Source organism: Squalius cephalus, assembly GCF_949319135.1.
Source record: "Squalius cephalus genome assembly, chromosome: 7".
NCBI lineage: Eukaryota > Metazoa > Chordata > Actinopteri > Cypriniformes > Leuciscidae > Squalius > Squalius cephalus.
The window spans coordinates 31,554,140-31,571,350 of NC_137128.1; the positions used below are offsets into that span (position 1 = coordinate 31,554,140).

General features: G+C 37.7%; 1 protein-coding gene across 1 annotated transcript in view; it reads right to left on the reverse strand.

Annotated features, from left to right (window-relative positions):
* b4galt2 (UDP-Gal:betaGlcNAc beta 1,4- galactosyltransferase, polypeptide 2) overlaps window positions 1-17,211 on the reverse strand; it is a 106,819-nt gene that overhangs the window by 56,411 nt on the left and 33,197 nt on the right. Inside the window, exon 3 of the mRNA XM_079876229.1 lies at window positions 239-474. Coding sequence (XP_079732355.1) covers window positions 239-474 — 236 coding nt within the window. The remainder of the gene's footprint in view (window positions 1-238; window positions 475-17,211) is intronic.

A 17,211-nucleotide genomic window follows, 5' to 3' on the forward strand; every position in this document is an offset into this window, starting at 1 on the left:
ATCTCCAACAGAGATCATATGGATTCAGGTCTGCATCAAGAGCTCAAGTGTCCTACACAAACACACACACACACACACACATATATACACATGCACACATACGCACGCACACACACACACACACACACACACACACACACACACACACACACACACACACACACACACACACACACACACACACACACACACACACACACACACACACACACACACACACACACACACACACACTAACCTGGTTGATGATATAGATCCCATATTCAATCTTCTGTCTGCGCAGGACTGGGTGCAGGTAGTGAAGCCAGTATTTCAGGTGGTTGTCTCTGTGCCTGAATGGGATGATTATGGCCACCTTTTGTTTGGGCCGGCAGTCCGGCGGAGTGTATTTCCCCCCTTCTGTCACATTTGGGTTCTCTCTCTGTACCCGCTCGAGGGTTATCTGGGAGCTGAATTCAATGAGGAGACGCCCCACTGCAGAACAGAGCAGAAAAGAGGGTCAGTGAGATCTTATGAGAGTTTCAACAGCATTACTTAACAGCAGAGTGACTTTGAGAATGATTAAAGTGAGATTATTACAATACAATCATCACTAGCTGTCTGTCCAGCAGAGGGAGCGCAAACATTTCTTTGAGTCCCTCTTCCTCTTCATTGATCCACAGATCTTAAGTTGAGACAACCAATCAATAAAGCAGAGTAAGGCTTGATTACACGTTCATACAAAGACTTTGCACAAGTCTTAACACTAAAAGATTTTGCGACTACACCTAGCCACAATCTAATCCCTATTTTGCTGGCGAATTGACGTAATTTTGGCCGCAGGGACTTCAACAACACTCATTAGAGAAGGAGTCTATGCTGCTACTGAATATGTATGGAGGGCCATTTTTAGGTAACAGCATGATGTTTTCTCATCTGATCATAAAGATTCATTCTGTCTAGAAAAATCTAATGCATAGCAAATCAGCTACGGTAACTGAATCAAATATGGTAATGAAGGAAAATATTAGATAAACATGTCTAGATCAGACAAGAGCATGCTACCTTTCAAGGGCGAATGAGTTTATTTTATAAAGCAAGCCTTTTCATTATCTGTAAATCAGCAAAAGCAATGGTTCTTAAACTGTGGTCCTTGAAGGATTTCAAGTGGTCTGCGAGTTGATTGGCTAATAACTGGGGCAAAAAAAAAAAGCTTAATTAACAAAATAATTAGACTTGGCAAAAAGCAATAAATTAATTTTAATACTGAACTGAATCACTGAATCAGCTCATAGCAATTAATTAACAAATTGTGTTATCATTAATTTGTTGTTTCACTTCAGTTGTACAAAACTTGTGAAATACAAGCGAAGCTTGGTCGATTAGGCTAATTTAGGTTCATTATCTAAAAGTAGAAGTCTAATTTTAATGAAATTAAAGGAAAAGTTTAGGAAAATTCCGGAATGTTAGTTCACAGTGCATTAACTAATGTTAACATATACTTTTGATTTTAAAAACATATTAGTAAATGTTGAGATTGACATTAACTAAGAATTTTAAATGGTGTAGAAGCATTGTTCATTGATAGTTCATGTTAACTAATGAAAACTTATTGTAAAGTGTTTATTTTGACATTTAGATTATCTTTGCAGTCATCTAATGTTCACTAAGTTCACTGAGCTCACAAGACTTATTTGTAAAAAATAATAAATGTACAGTAATATCACTGTTAAATGTAATCTTTCGTATATATCTCTATGGAAGTAAAATAATGCCAAATGTTTTTGAAACAAAAAAGCCTGTTGAATTGCACTACTTGAAAAAAAAATGCATTGCATTAACCCTGCTTGCATTTAATGCATTGTATTTTTAGGGCTTGCATTTTTATGGGCTGAAATTCAACATGGTTGAATAAAAAAAAAAGAAAGCTGTGAATATTTCAATTCAAAACATTTCAAACACATTTTCATTATTAAAAATTCAATAATCCATATTCAGCTTTCATATTTCACTTCCAAAATATTCAAACTGTTTAAAAATCTTTTGGTCCATTTTATTTCGCTTCCACAAATTCAGTGCTTCAAATTCGACAGTATAACAACATGTCTTTTATATTCAGTGTAAATCTAAAGTACACGTAGGTCACAGACAGTGATTATAAAAGATCAAACATCAAGCACCTCTGTGAAATCTGACCCATCGACACCTGGAAGCCTTATGGAGCTTACAGAAATTGAGCTGACCTTGGCAGCAGCAACATCACATCACTTTAGATGTGAAGAACAGCAGTTTTGTGTAAACATCTCACAGGCTGCTAATCTATTTTGGAAGGCATAGGACATGTTATGTTTCATTTAATGTTGATTGTATGCGAGGCCTATTGCTGCACCTGTGCTCATTACCCTATCAGCCACATCATTAAAATAAGCAGCAGCAGCAGGCCTGCAGCGTTGTGGATGTAATTGAGACCGGAGATAAAGCTACTTGTCCTTAGAAGACCTTCTGAATGCAAGATCAGTGTTTGTATCTTTAGCATCATTCAATCAGCTTCGTTGACCGTGACAATTTCATATTCAGATGTTTATAATGACATTACCCATCAGTGTGTGTTGTACTATCCTCATCCTGTGCTCAGTCAGATTGTTTCCATAAATAAGCTATAATTGGCCGGTCCTCATGGACACAGAGAGATAGAATGTAAGAAAAAAGGGTTGTTGTGTCCACTTTTTTTGAGACGCAGCATCCACCAACCTAATTACAAGCTCCTTCTTTCAATAAATCCAGTGCGTGCCGTCACCGTGTGCCGTCCCCCCTATCTCTCCAAAGGTGTCCCTTTGAAGTGATCTCTACAAAGGCTCATTGGATCCAGCTACTTCTAATTAACGGCGTTATATGAGTAAGGCAAGCAGTCAAGTGGTAGCGTGGAAGGCAATGGAGAGAAAGTGGTCTAGACAGATGAATACCTTGCAATCTGAACACCTGCAATAGTGGCTGGCTGCTCACGTACAGTGTTCCCTCCACTCTGATTGCAAATGACTGAGGCCATTGATAAGATTGGAGGAGGTAAACAATTGCCTCCGGTTCTTCCGCCGCCTCGTCATAACATGTTTAGTGTGCAGCCTAATCTTAGCTTCAGTCAATACATCCAAAGATTGTCCGATGAATACTACAATGAACAGAGCAGTAACACACCACTTTCAATCTCACTGACTGGCTACTATGTTATTTCCAGGAGGGTTAGGTTACTTACTGTGATTAGCACTATTGCAGAAATAATGCAAAATATGTTTTGTTATATATATATATATAATATAAATCTATAATTAGTAGAATATACAAGATAAAAATATTAATACACACACAAACATATTATATATATATATATATATATATATATATATATATATATATATATATATATATATATATATATATATATATATATAAATGCTCAATATTTGTCAGGGTACATGTTTTCATCCCGAACCGGCATACACGTCACGGACGTCACGGTTCGGTACATACAGTGATCCACACTCCAATCCATAACTGGGTGCACGCGCACTAATGCAACACTGTTTGCTATCCACCACAACAGGAAAAAGAGCAGAAGAAGAACAGATGATCTATGCACCAACCCAAAACAAGAACTGCGTCCCAATTCGGAGGCTGCACCCTTCGAAGGCCGCATTCGAAGGCCGATTGCGTCACCGCGGCGTGACGAAGGCTGTCGCGATTAAAAAGCGACTTTAAATGCTGGTGCAAATGTATGCGCAAATGTGCAACACTATGTTTTACTACCAAATTTAAATACCAAATTATATGAAATATCGAATTAATTTAATTTACAGTGGAACGTTTTCCTCGACATTTCGCGATTTCGTGGACATAATGCATGATGGGATATGCTCAGCCTCGAATACTGCTCCGAAGCGAAGGTTGTGGTTCAGGCAATATGACACAACCCTGTCTCTTTTTTTTATGATTTTAATGATCAATATCAACTATAAAGTATAAGTATAAAGTATAAGAAGCTATACAATAAATGAAGATAAACAACAGTCCAAACTACTTCAGGGGAGATTAAATGCCACTAGGTGGAACAAACTGTAATTTGCACTATACTGTCTGTTCAAAATAAATGAAAAGAAACCTAGCATTGGGGATTTCTTGTTTTTTCCTGTTGTACAGAACTGGTATTGAACCCGTGACCCCAAAACCAATATATGTACCGAACCGTGACTTCTCTGTACGTTACACTCCTAATATAATGTAATTTAATAAACTGTAATAGTTCCTGCTTCCTGCTTAGCTACTGTTCGGATGCTCTTGCTTACTGCTCCGCGCTTTGCTCTATCGCTTTTAGATTTGATCTCCTAATTTTAACTTCAGCATAACAGCACAGTGCTAAATCGACATAGCTTGGCATCAACATTAAAAATTAGAAACTTAAACTAAATAATAAAAATAACTAAATAATAAAAAAAATAACTACAAAAAAGCGGTTTTCCTATCGGACCAGCCTCCCACTGCCATCAGCTGACCACGAGGCCATCAGCGCCGACAAGGATTGCAGTTCTTGAAACAAAGTAACTTACGGGACTACCAAACCAGACGGCACACACAACAGAGCTTCGTCATGGACGTCCCCAGCATACAGCCGGTGAGTCCCATGAATCTAGTGCTCCTCGACAAGCCATACTGAGTGTAGAGAAACAAGCCGATCAACACACTAATCGATGGCACAAATAGGGAGCGAGACCCAAAGGCACTCGAGACATCAGATTGTCACAAGCATCCCATGTTGCATCCTCTACCCCAGATATGGCTATGACAAGGATTGCAAACACTGGTTTCCTACCACCGCCTATACATCTTGAGAACAGATTTGAAGTATTAATGAATGTAGATGAGGAATCTCCAAACGAGATGAATGTGATCGAACAAAGACCGAATCAGCCAGTAGCTAACACTGATGCTAACTGGCGCTCAAGGCCGAGCAGACAGCAGCACTCAGCTCAGATATTTTCTATGCAAAGTACTTTGAATTGGCATTTTAATTCCTTTCTAAGTAAAGCATTATGAATAACCGTTTTATTTTTCCTTGCTTTTATTTTGTGATTATTTTTATTCCTTTCTATGTAAAGCACTTTGAATTGCCATAGTGTATGAAATGTGCTATATAAATAAACTTGCCTTGCCTTGCCTTGCCTAATATACTGTACTGTAGGTGCCTCAAAGCACAAAAGGTTTATTACCTGGATCTCTTGGCCACACACACTCGCTTATTGGCTTACTCGCTCTAATTCTCTCTCTATCCCCATCCCACTTTCTTCTGACCCCTGCAGAGGTTTAGCATGGCTCTCAGGCCAACAGCCAACAAAGTTACGCAACATCACCACAAATAATAATGTAGGCAGCTGGAGCACAGGAGAAAGGGAGAGAGAGGCAAAAAAAGAAAGGAGAAAAACATACTGTACTGTAGAGAGAAAGGGAGTATTAGAAACGAATCCTGTCAAAAGCACAACCACTTCACCACCACAAAAATGTCACCCACTGGGTCATCGTTGGGGAGAAGGTCTTGCCTTTCCTGTTCAGATAGGACATTTGTAGTATCTGTAAACTTAAACTGGGCTCAAGCTCAATCCAATTATTTCTCTTTACTTTGACACCTGCAGCAATGCTCAAATCCAAACAGTGAGAACATCCTCTACCCGGCTCTAAACTTTAACACAGGGCTCATTCTGAAACTGTATGACTTCCTTTCTTCTGCAGAACACAAAAGAAAATGCATTGTCCAATGTCCACACGATGAAAGTTACTGAGCCCAGTGTTGTTTTGGAACCCGCTGACTTTTGTTATATGGACGAAAACAGTTTTTTTTTAAAGATCTTTGAAAATATTTTCTTCTGTGTTTGGTAGAGGAAATACGTATACAGGTTTGGAAAAACATGATTGGAATTTGTGATTAAAGAAGTTTTTGGTGAACTATCACCTTAAATACGCAAAGTGAAACATAAAATGAACTGAAACCAATAACTGATTACACAGACAAAGTAACACTGTTCAACTTTTTTTTTTTTTTTATTATAAATGTGCCATCCTATAATTAGCTTAATTAGCAATCAGCCATAATTTATTCTGTGGAAGTGAAAGTAGGGAGATTACAAGATAAAGATTTCATACTTTCGTACATGTTTTATAACAAACTACTAACTGTATAGCTGCTCCTTTGTATTTTATTCCAATTTAATTCTACTTAAAAATCAGATTCAAACTACTATTCTACATCCTGCTCTACCACAATTCGGATTCAATACAAATTCTGGAATTCAAATAATTTAATTGGAATTTTAAAAATGTAATTCTGAAAGGTAGAGAACCCTTACATTTATATGACAGTCATTCAAACTTCAAAATATATCAAGGCATTTCCATCTGATGATGGGGGGGGGGGGGGGGGGGGGGGTTGGGGGGGTATGGGGCGCATTTAATTAAGCGAAGATGAAAAGTTTATTTAGTCACAGCAAATGTTTTTTAAGACACCCTGGGTCATTCCCGTATTCTACAGCTATGTCTCCAGCTCTGGTGATGGAGCGTTGGCCGCCCGGTGAACTACACAGCATAACCACGTGGCTGTAAGTGACCACTGAAGCAGAAGAGAGAGAGGAAGAGGAAGAGGAAAAGATGAACAGATGGAGGAGTCACTGAACATAACACTGCACGCTGAGAGCCATGAGAAGTAAAGCAGTAGAGGGAATGATGGTGGGGAGGAAAGACAGAGAGAGAGAGAGAGAGAGAGAGAGAGAGAGAGAGAGAGAGAGAGAGAGAGAGAGAGAGAGAGAGAGAGAGAGAGAGAGAGTGGGAGGACAGAACTGGAGGCGAACAGTCGGAGAGCCAAAAAAGAGAGAATGACAGAGAAATGGGCTGAGGGAACATGACTAAGGGGGTGTGGGCAGGAGGAGAGAGCTGTAATGATTGTCTCTAAATTGGCACTAGGGCTAGGATATATATTGAATATTTTGCAATATATTCACAATGATGATTTTTTATTATTATAATTTGTCTACATTTTTGCAACTTGCAATATCACAAACAGTGAGATTTTTTACTTTTATTCAGCAAGGATGCATTAAATTGATCAAAAGTGATAGTAGAGACATTTATTATAAACATAATATAATAATTTAACAAAAACATAATAACAAAGGTTACTTGAGAGCTGAAAATTCAGCTTTGCCACCCCAGGAATAATTTACATTTTAAAATACAGTAAAATAGAACCCAGTTATTTTAAATTGTAAAAACGTTTCACAATATTAGTTTTTCCTGTATATTTGAACAAATAAATGGAGCCTTGTCAATCTCAGTCAATTCATCATAAACATCTTCCTTGCGATCATTCAGTGAAAAAGAAATGGAAAACTTGGCATGATTAGCCTATTTTTAACTAGATGTTTCCTTTATTTTATGTCTTGCAATAAACATTTAGGTAACAATGGCTGATTGAAAAATTAAAAATGAAAAAGAGAGAGGCTTCGTCCGAAAGCTTAAAAATGCTGCCTTAGGGGGATGCATTCCAAGGTAATAAGGCATCAAGGCAAGTCCCAATCCAATGTTAGCTTCACTTCCTGAGATAACTTCATCTGATTGATTCTGAAGGCATCATAGATGTATCCTTTGCTGCTTTTGATATCCCACAATCATATGCTTTCCATTCTGTGACAGTTGAGCTAAAAAATAAAGATGGTGTCTGAAAGTTGGACGTTGGACGTTGGAGGTCAGTTTGTGTGTAAATCTACATTTTATTGCCAATGTTTTCTGATGTAATTTCTAGCGAAAACTATTGTAGCAAAAATATTTCGCTTAGTTATCACCAAAGCTCGCTCTATTTTGCTATAGATCATTAAACTGTTACGCTGTCTGAAATCAGTTTCGTGAGGTACCTTTGTGCGCAAACGCTGTCTACAAAGGCATTACCTGATAAGGCAGCGAGGCAACAAGTCAGCTGCCTGAGTTTTTGGACACAGCCAGAAAGAGAGGACGGACAGACAGTCAGATATATCGATAGATAGACAGAGAGAAAGAAAGAGAGAGAGAAGTCTCCAGAATAGACTCCTTTAGGCTGTAGAGATGAAACACCAGACTACCTGTATCACACCAGCTGCTCCACGCACCTCATCCATGCAGAAAACCAACTGCTACTGGGCAGAGTAGTGCTCAAAGCAACACAGCTCTGTACATATCAGATGTTCAATTAAACCTCAGCAGGTGGTAGTTCAAAGTCAAGGTGTGCACAAACATACAAGCCAAACTGCCCTTCGCCACTTTTTATACAGAGTATAAAAAGTCAAGCTCAAGGTTTCAATATGCGTTATAAACCATGGAGAACAATTCAATTTCACATATCTATTTTTTAAATGATTATTTTTTAAATGATTATTTGTAGAAGTTTCCTAGAAAAGCAATGCTGTGGATATTTTATTTTATTTTTTACCAGAAAAGAGTGAAAAAGACTGCACAAGTGGCTAATTTCTAGCAGTTTTCTGATATTCAGGGAAAGAATTTCTCTGAAGATTGAAATTTGAAGATCTAAACATCTGTTGCTCACAATTCTTTAAATTGGAGCCCTGAAGAGCCCTACAGAACGATTCTTGATCTACTTTTTTTCTTATTAATTAATTTGTTTACCGACATAAAAATCGTGAAATCTTTATGTATTTAATTACATATACAATTATAAGTACTTTTTAAAATAATTACAAATGAAAAAAAATTATTTAAAAAATTGTCTGTTAAGAATTTTACATAATAAAGAGGAACAAAGAAAATACAAGCCATAAACAAAGAGTGCTTTCAGTATTTAAAAGTATCTGAAAGGTTTCCATTCAAGAGCTGAGCTGTGAGTGATTTTTTTCTTTCTCAGAGAGAGATTTTTCTGATTTTTCTTTACTGTTGTTTGATTATTATGATAACATCATAGACAGCCGATGTTCCCGATAACTTTGTCTCTTAGCGCGCTACGAAGACTCTTAAGGTATAACTTAACTAAAGGTATACCATTGCTAGGCGTGTTCCTGCTTAAGGCGTGGCGTGAAGCTGCTTAAGATATACCTTCTTACGTGCGCCGTTACCCGGTGCTGTCCGTGGCGATGGTGCTGAATTGGTTGATATCGATGATTTGAGAATCAATTATTCTCTCGTGCAGTGGCTGCTTCACTGCGTTATGTGAGAAAGCGGTGTTCTTTATAAAAGAAGCACTTGGGTGAGAAAAAACGCTGATATTATGGATTCGGACGGCACTAAAATCACCGACTTACCCCTATAAATGTTTAAAATACCGTACGAGCCCATGAGAAACAATATTAGCGTCCGAATAGGCCTAGGACTTAACTGACAGTAGCCTATGCTTTCACTGGCCTTTAAGAGCGCTCTTTAATTAAATTAATAATATAATATATATAATAATATAATTAAAAATCTAACAACAATCAGTGTAATGACAATTTTATTCTTTGCATGAAAACACTTGAATTAGCCTAACTGAACACTGTCTGGGTGTATTAAAACTTCAGAATTATATTCGTATAGACCTGCAACAGTGATAAGGTAAAGCTAAGAGTGGTCCAGACCAACCTTACGAACGTATGACTTACAGAAGGTATACTTAAATAAGAACGTTTCGGGAAACACGTATTAACGATAAGGTGCAGCTTAAGGTTTCGGGAAAAGCAGCCCAGATCTCTTTTGAAATATAAGATGTTTTTGTCCTGTCTGTTTAATCCCTTAAGACATAATTGACTGTTTACATTAATTTCGCATCATAAAACCATTTTGAGATGCAAGTAGACTTAACAAATAGAGTCGCACATAAAGCATTTGAAATTGAAAGCAGCCTTCTGTCAGTGAGTTTCATAGTGCCCACTGCATTCCAAACGACATAAATTATGCCTTCGTAGAGTATTTGTAAGGAAAATACTGGCGGGCGAGACCACACACTGCAAAGCATAACATCAAGCACAGTGCATATCCATTGCAATAAATGTCCTTGCGAATGTCCTTGTAATTCATTTCAACCTTCCCGAACTTTATGTGCGATTATTTTCTGGAAGGTTTGAGTGGTGTGTGTGAGGAATTAGAAGCGAGCAGAATACGGTTGTTTCTAAAGCACATGCAGAGTCATTGCGGATCTGCGGTTAGATTCGTTGGAGAGAGAATCGCGATGCATCGATGAAGCAATTTTTTCTCCCACCCCTAACAACTACCATAAAAGTTTTAATAATCATTCTAATTCAGTCCTTACCACAACTATAACAACAATGACACAGAGGAACGATAACTTTGGAATCACAATTACCGGAGGCTAATACAAATAAAATTGTTATGATTATCTTTATTATAGTTATCATTCTTGGTGTGCACGGGCCTTTCACTCACTTTTTGCACTCAGATCTGAGTTAAATCATATCATTGAATTTAATGACCCTCAATGCAGTGGGAAATAACAGCCAGTTCTGTCCTTTACGGATCACTGGAGAATATCAACGCACGCACCCTTTTGTAATGTTACTCATTTGATTCAATCACCACGTATTCGAACTCTGCTCCCCTCTATCTGACCATCACAATTCAAAATTTCACACAGACCAGGACAATATGGCCTCCAAATGCCTCTATCGCCCCAGGACTCAATAATTCATCAACTCTGCTCTCAGCGGCAGATCAACACAGGCCGTGGAGCTCTAGAGTTACATCCTGCTCAATAGCACATTGTTTAGCGCAGCACAACTTCAAAGGTGAAGACCGGGGTGAGGAGATAACCTTTCACAGAGGGAATGGTTTCACCCTCTGCTCCTCCATTCGGCATGTGGCAACTTAAATGAACTGATCCTCGGATGTGCCGTGCTACTCGATTGGCATTTCACAGAGCGACTTGGTGACTCACTGACAGATACTAGAGCCCTTTGATGGAGCAGCCCCATCAGTGCTGGTGTCAGCCAGCCGTAAGTAAGGCAGACACTGGAGAAGGTGATGAATGCTAGCATGCTGCACTGCAACCGGGACACAGCGTCAAGTCAAAGCAGGTGCTTATAAATGATAGCATTCAAATATCGCTGTGCTAATAGGCATGCTAAATAACTGCTTAGAGGCAAAGAGGTTCACTGACAACAGAGAGATTACTCATGAAGCAGATGAAAGGTGGTTTTGATAAGATCTCTCTTATCAAAACAAACAACATACTAGAACATCTGACATTTTGGAATGGCATACAGTTCATGTTGGACACTATGATAACGTCTGAAAAATGGGGGCATATTTACCTGCTTGTGTGTAACCCTTATTCCTGATCACTGTTTTGATGCTGTTTAACATTAACACCACTTTAAAAAAGTCCTTGTATAGGAGTTGTAAGCCATGCACCAAACAGACCAGCTACGACATTAATCTAAAAATAAAACTTTGATTTGAAGCAAATAGCTATTTAAAAATATGACAAAAAGACAAAGGTGCAAGACTAAATACTTAACAGCTTTGATCAGGGAATGATGTTGATTATATATATATATATATATATATATATAAACAATATATTCCCGGGTGCACATAACTTTTTTGTTCTGGTTCTCAAGTGAGCACCTGGAGATGCTGTTTGGAACTCACACTTTACGCGGCACACTTATCTTACAAGCTGTCGCCATCACTTTCCTCCTGACTGCTCAAATCTTCTTTTCTCTCGAACATGGTAGATGATGATGATGAGGTTTTTTATGTTTTATTTTTTTTATTAACATTAATGACAGTCAACAGCAGGAATATTAGGCTGCTGTCACTTTAAGACCGAATGCTTTCTGAAACTGTTTCTTTTTCAACTGTTCACTTGACATAACCAAGAGAGTACTTGCCAAGATGTGTATTTATTTTTATAACAGCATGCAAGTCCCGATTTTCGCCTTTTCTTCTGCGTTTAAAATCGTTTGAATGTGTAAACTGCCAAAACAAAATTGTCCAAATTATAAACTTTCACTCTATGATGGTTAAACTTAGCAGTTAATCCGCAAATCACATACGTGCCGGTGCCGAATCATGGGGCCTGGTCCGTACGGATCAAACGTTCCATTGCACACCTAATAATTAATGAACACACTTATCCTACTCGTGTCCCTGTCCCCAAAAATGTTGGTACTCAAAACACTTCCCTCCACGTTTTCTGCTGCGCATCATTTATTTTTACCACGCATGCGCACCAGTTATGTGCACCCCTGAATATAATCATATCTGCAAACTCCATCGAAAAGGTGATTTTTTTAAACTTGTTAATTTTTTTTACATTTTTTGACAAAAACAAAAAGTTTTATAAAATGATAAACTTTAGATTTTAGTCTTAATATATATATATATATATATATATATATATATATATTTTTTTTTTTTTTTTTTTTTTTTTTTTTTTTCTCTCGGATTTGCATGAATCACGTGAATGGCTTATTTCGATGTCAAAATGACAAATTTCGCCGAAAGGCAACGAGTTTGCAGTTATGAGAATTTATTTTATTAAAGGTTTATAAGTTATCGTTTTCAAAATAATTTCCTCAATGTAGAAAATGAATGGGATTTTTACTTCCCGAACCCAACTTGTACTCAATTAAACTTCTCTCTGGAATTCTCGATTCTGATTGGTCGATTGCGGCATTTAGAGGGTAAAATACAATGTTGTATACAAGTCCGCTCATCCGAGTATCTGCACTTCTTTCATGTCTGAAAGTGTCAACACTAAGCAGACTCACACATCTTGCATTTCAGTTATTGATTGCAGTTTAAATTAATGAGGATTTAATTATTAATATAACAGTATTAATAGTGCTAATATTACTTGTGTTCATCTTGTTGCTTGGCTGATTGTTTTGTACACTGGGATGGACTGTCTTTTCTTAGAGGAAGATTTTACATAACACAATTTATAAAATAGTTTTCAATCAACTTTGCCTTAATTTCATGCCAGCAATAAACATTTTAAATCAAATGAAAGGCAATGGCTGATTGGGAAAAGAAAACACACTCGCTATTGCATAGCAATATAATAATAACAATAAGTCTTTTAATATAGAAAGACTTGTTTTTCTTATCAGAAGTTTTAATCTAGAATCATCTAAAATAATTTAAACTTAAATTTCATGTCCACATATTTTTTTTATTTTTTTTTTGGTTGAATAGCTATTTTCATGTAATACCTGTTTACATCTGGTCACTTCATGCGTTTTCTCGTGAAAAGACCAGGAGTAAATGCCCTCCGAAACGAATACTTTTGTTGATGTGAACTCTGTTGAATCTCGGAATATCGGATTTATATTCGATTTGCGGCGACACATTTATGCGGCCAAGTGTACATGGAACAGTTGGGCGACAGTTGTTTGAACAGTTGTTCCTCTTTCTGGAACAAAATGGCATAGCTATACGATCAGTAAAAATGCATAAAGTGACCAGGTGTAAACAGGCCCAATATTATCCCTAACAAAGCAGTGTGCTACAGCCATTTCTCACAGAAGCAGCCATAAAGCTTCAGTCTATCTTGCTTACCACCAGCACTTTTTCTGTAATGAAAAGGTGCCATATACGCTGTCTTCTCTAAGTGAATCATAAGACACTCCATGTACACCACATCTTTTGTTCAATACACAAAAACATCCTTTTCAGATCCTGCCAATCCTCTCACATTGTGTGGGTCCACTCAGCAACATTTCTGAGTGTACAATAGATAAGAGCAAAAGCACTGACTGTACGCAGAGTTCATCAAGCACTAGTAGCTCACTGGCATCTGAAATCATTGAAAGATGGCAGAAGCCATTAATGATGACTCATTCCCATTTCCTGTTGTCCTGACTAATGATTGTGTGGCAAGAGAGACAACATCCTGTAATTCTAATTAAAAGATGAGAGGTTCTTATTCTAGGAGCAAGCTACGAATTCAATACCACCACAGAGACATATAAAAAACAGGTCTAGTAAGATGTGTGAAGAATTCTGAACAGCAATTTCTGTCAATAGTGAACATAAGCATATGACTCTGACTCTCTGTTATAAATGAACTGTATAAGGTGAAAAAGCAGCTTAACTGCAGCAACATCACATTGTGCTTTAATTCTGACAGTGTTTGTGCCTGCATAAGCAGTGCATTTATGCAGACAGGGTGAAAATGTAACCTGTTTGTAATGGCGGCGAACTACATATGCACTGCTTCCGTCTGCAGTGTAAAACAGGCCTAATGGATTGCTACCGATTGAACCGTTTTGGGTAAACTAAGACAACAACAAAAAAAAAAGAAAATAATGGCTGTCCGAAACCATAGTGGACGTTATTGAGTGCACTCATTCAATCCCACAATGCACCGCAATAATGAGTGTACAACTGATATACGCTCAACAGCTAGAAAATACCCATAATGTACTGTGACAGTTGCACCGAATGAATTTACGCATCTCGCCAGAAAATCTACATCGTAATATCATCCAGGTATAAACAATTCCCTTTTACTTGATTATGAAATTGCTTAATTAAGGTTTATACCTGCTAGTTTCAATAACAGAGTTCAAGATAAATCTTTTCATTACTACTGGAGCTGTTTGCTAAGTGTCAAATGATTACAGCAAGCACAAACTATGCAAAAGCAGCAGCCCTTTTGGCACACTCAGTGTCCAAATTCACTCACTCTTTTTCATTCACTCCTTCAAGTGGACTATATTAGTGGAGTAATATAGGGAGTAGTGAATGAGGGAATAGGGGCGATTTCGAACACAGGGCTTGATAATTACAGACAGGTGTGTTGAGCATGGTTGGAGCTGAACACTGCAGGAAGGTAAATCTCCAGGAACAGGATTGGCAACTGGTTCTCCAATCGAAGATTCTAGTAATGTTCAGAGAGGTACAAAAAGTTTAACTAGCAGTAAACAAAAGGTCGGACCAGTGCTGGATGTCAGGTGCATTCTGGGAATCTCTGGAAATGATTTCCCCAGTGTTTGCAGGAGTTTTCTTATTTGTGTCCTGCTCAACCCAGGCAACCGGATTCCATCTTCCTCACTGCCCATGTAACAGATTTGACTTCCAAACGGGCTAGAGCCTTGGCAATAAAAGGGCCAGCTGAGAGAGACAGAGCAAAGACAGAAAGGATCCTTTTGTTTGGGGCTCCCAGCTGCCATCATCCGCAGTCAAACCGGGCCTTTCATGTGAAACCACAGAAGCTGAGCCAACCAGAGGGGAAGGCAATCTCACACCACTACCTCCATAGGTAATGAGCAGGAGCCGGAAGCACCACCCTAGAACTGGGCACACACACACTTCTGCCAAGCCCTTCTAAAGAGTGCCATGAAACCAGGCCTATCAATACCAGAACTAAAAACAAGTCAGCTCTGCTCTCAGAGAAGCAAAGTAATGTCTAGAAATAGAAAAGATCAACCACGGCTATCACCTCAAACGATTTTGATAACACATTCTGGACTATGTTTAGATAGTTTAGCCATATGAAACAATTTATCTTTATTCTTGCAATCTTTCTTCACAATGTTCTATTCCAGTACAGAAGCAAACTGCTGTGAAATCGTGCCGTTTCCTCTCACTGCTTGCTTTTGAAACACCTTTCAAAACACCAATCCCTTTTCACTTTATACTTGAAGGCCAAAAGTTAAAAATAAAAAAATGCAGTGTTTCCTTCAGGATTTTGTTTTTGCAGAGAGGGCACCAATTCACTGAGAGCATTGCATCTTTAGATCTGTAAGATTCACAATGTTCTATTCTTTCTTATATTTTTTTGTTCAAGAATGAATTAAATTAATCAAAAGTGACAGTAAACAATTATGTTACAAAATATTTCAAACAAATGTATCAGTATTATAGTAGAACCTTAATGACAATTCTAAATCAGTTATTGGTACCGATTCAGATTTATTGACAGCTTATACTATGGGGCTGCTGAATGCTTGAATTTGATCTCTAGGTGTTCAATTATTTTCAGGGAAACGAACGGCTAAAGAAGTTCCAAGCAGGTCTTGACCACATTACAGAAACATATCACTTCGCCAAATGATTTTGGTTATTTCAAAGGTCCTTACAGCCTACAACAGCAAAAGAACCAAAACCCATAACGACACTGACTAAGCAAATAAATATGGTAAACAATAGGATAAAAATGACTATTTCCATGTTTTTTGTGACAAAATTACGTTTTACTATGTATGAAAAGCACATACGTACTCCCGCTCTCTCTCCCACTCAAATGCACACATATTCAGTACGGACTGACCAACACACACTCGCACAGAGATGTAGTGTCAGCGCTGCTCTGGTGATTTTATCAGTAAAATAGTTTAACAACTTAAAAGCTACACTTCATTTCTCACTAGCGAGGTAATAACGGTGCGGTTCTTGGAGCAGATAAACTTACAGTAAGAAAGACGCAGCTGCCGAAAACTGTTGAGAGACAGACTCTTAACAGACTGCATTAATAACTGCATTAGTCTGCTATCAACGGCCCGTTGTCAATTATTCCTTACCTATTTTATTCCATGAATACCCAGAATTAACTATGGGATGCTGATAATTTAGTAAATGATCCTTGAACCTAGTATCAAATTTTTCTATGACCTTCAATTCACCCAAACATAATGGTTATAAGGGTTAAGAGTTATACTGTATGTATAATATATCACTTATTAAAACATTTAATGAAGCAGAACAGAATATAACATAACACCTGCTTCACTCTAAAACTAAACATGTCTTGTTTTTAAATGCAGTGATTGTGATAGATTTTGAGATTTCCTTTGCTTTGTAAACAGAACTGATGCTTTACCTATTCTATATTTCACCTGCATATTTCAAAAGTCTAGCCAACAACTATAAAAAAAATCCTTGAAAATGTACCATAAACAGGATACAATTTGTAGAAATAAAACATGTTCATCTCTAGCAACCCCACAAGAGGTCATGACCCACATTGTTGAAAACCTATAGCAAACAAAAGCACAAGCATAAATACTTGTTTGCAGTTTACAGCCCTCATGCAATACCGGTAATTACATTTAGACTTTAAATATTTCTAAATTAGCTGTTAGATAAGTCTACTAATCACTACAAAGTGCTACTGTTTGAGGTCAATGGCTTCAGCTGATTATTTTGAGTTAATAACCTCTTAACAGAGGCAATTACAGCAATTACACTCCATAGCACATTTCCATTGTGCAT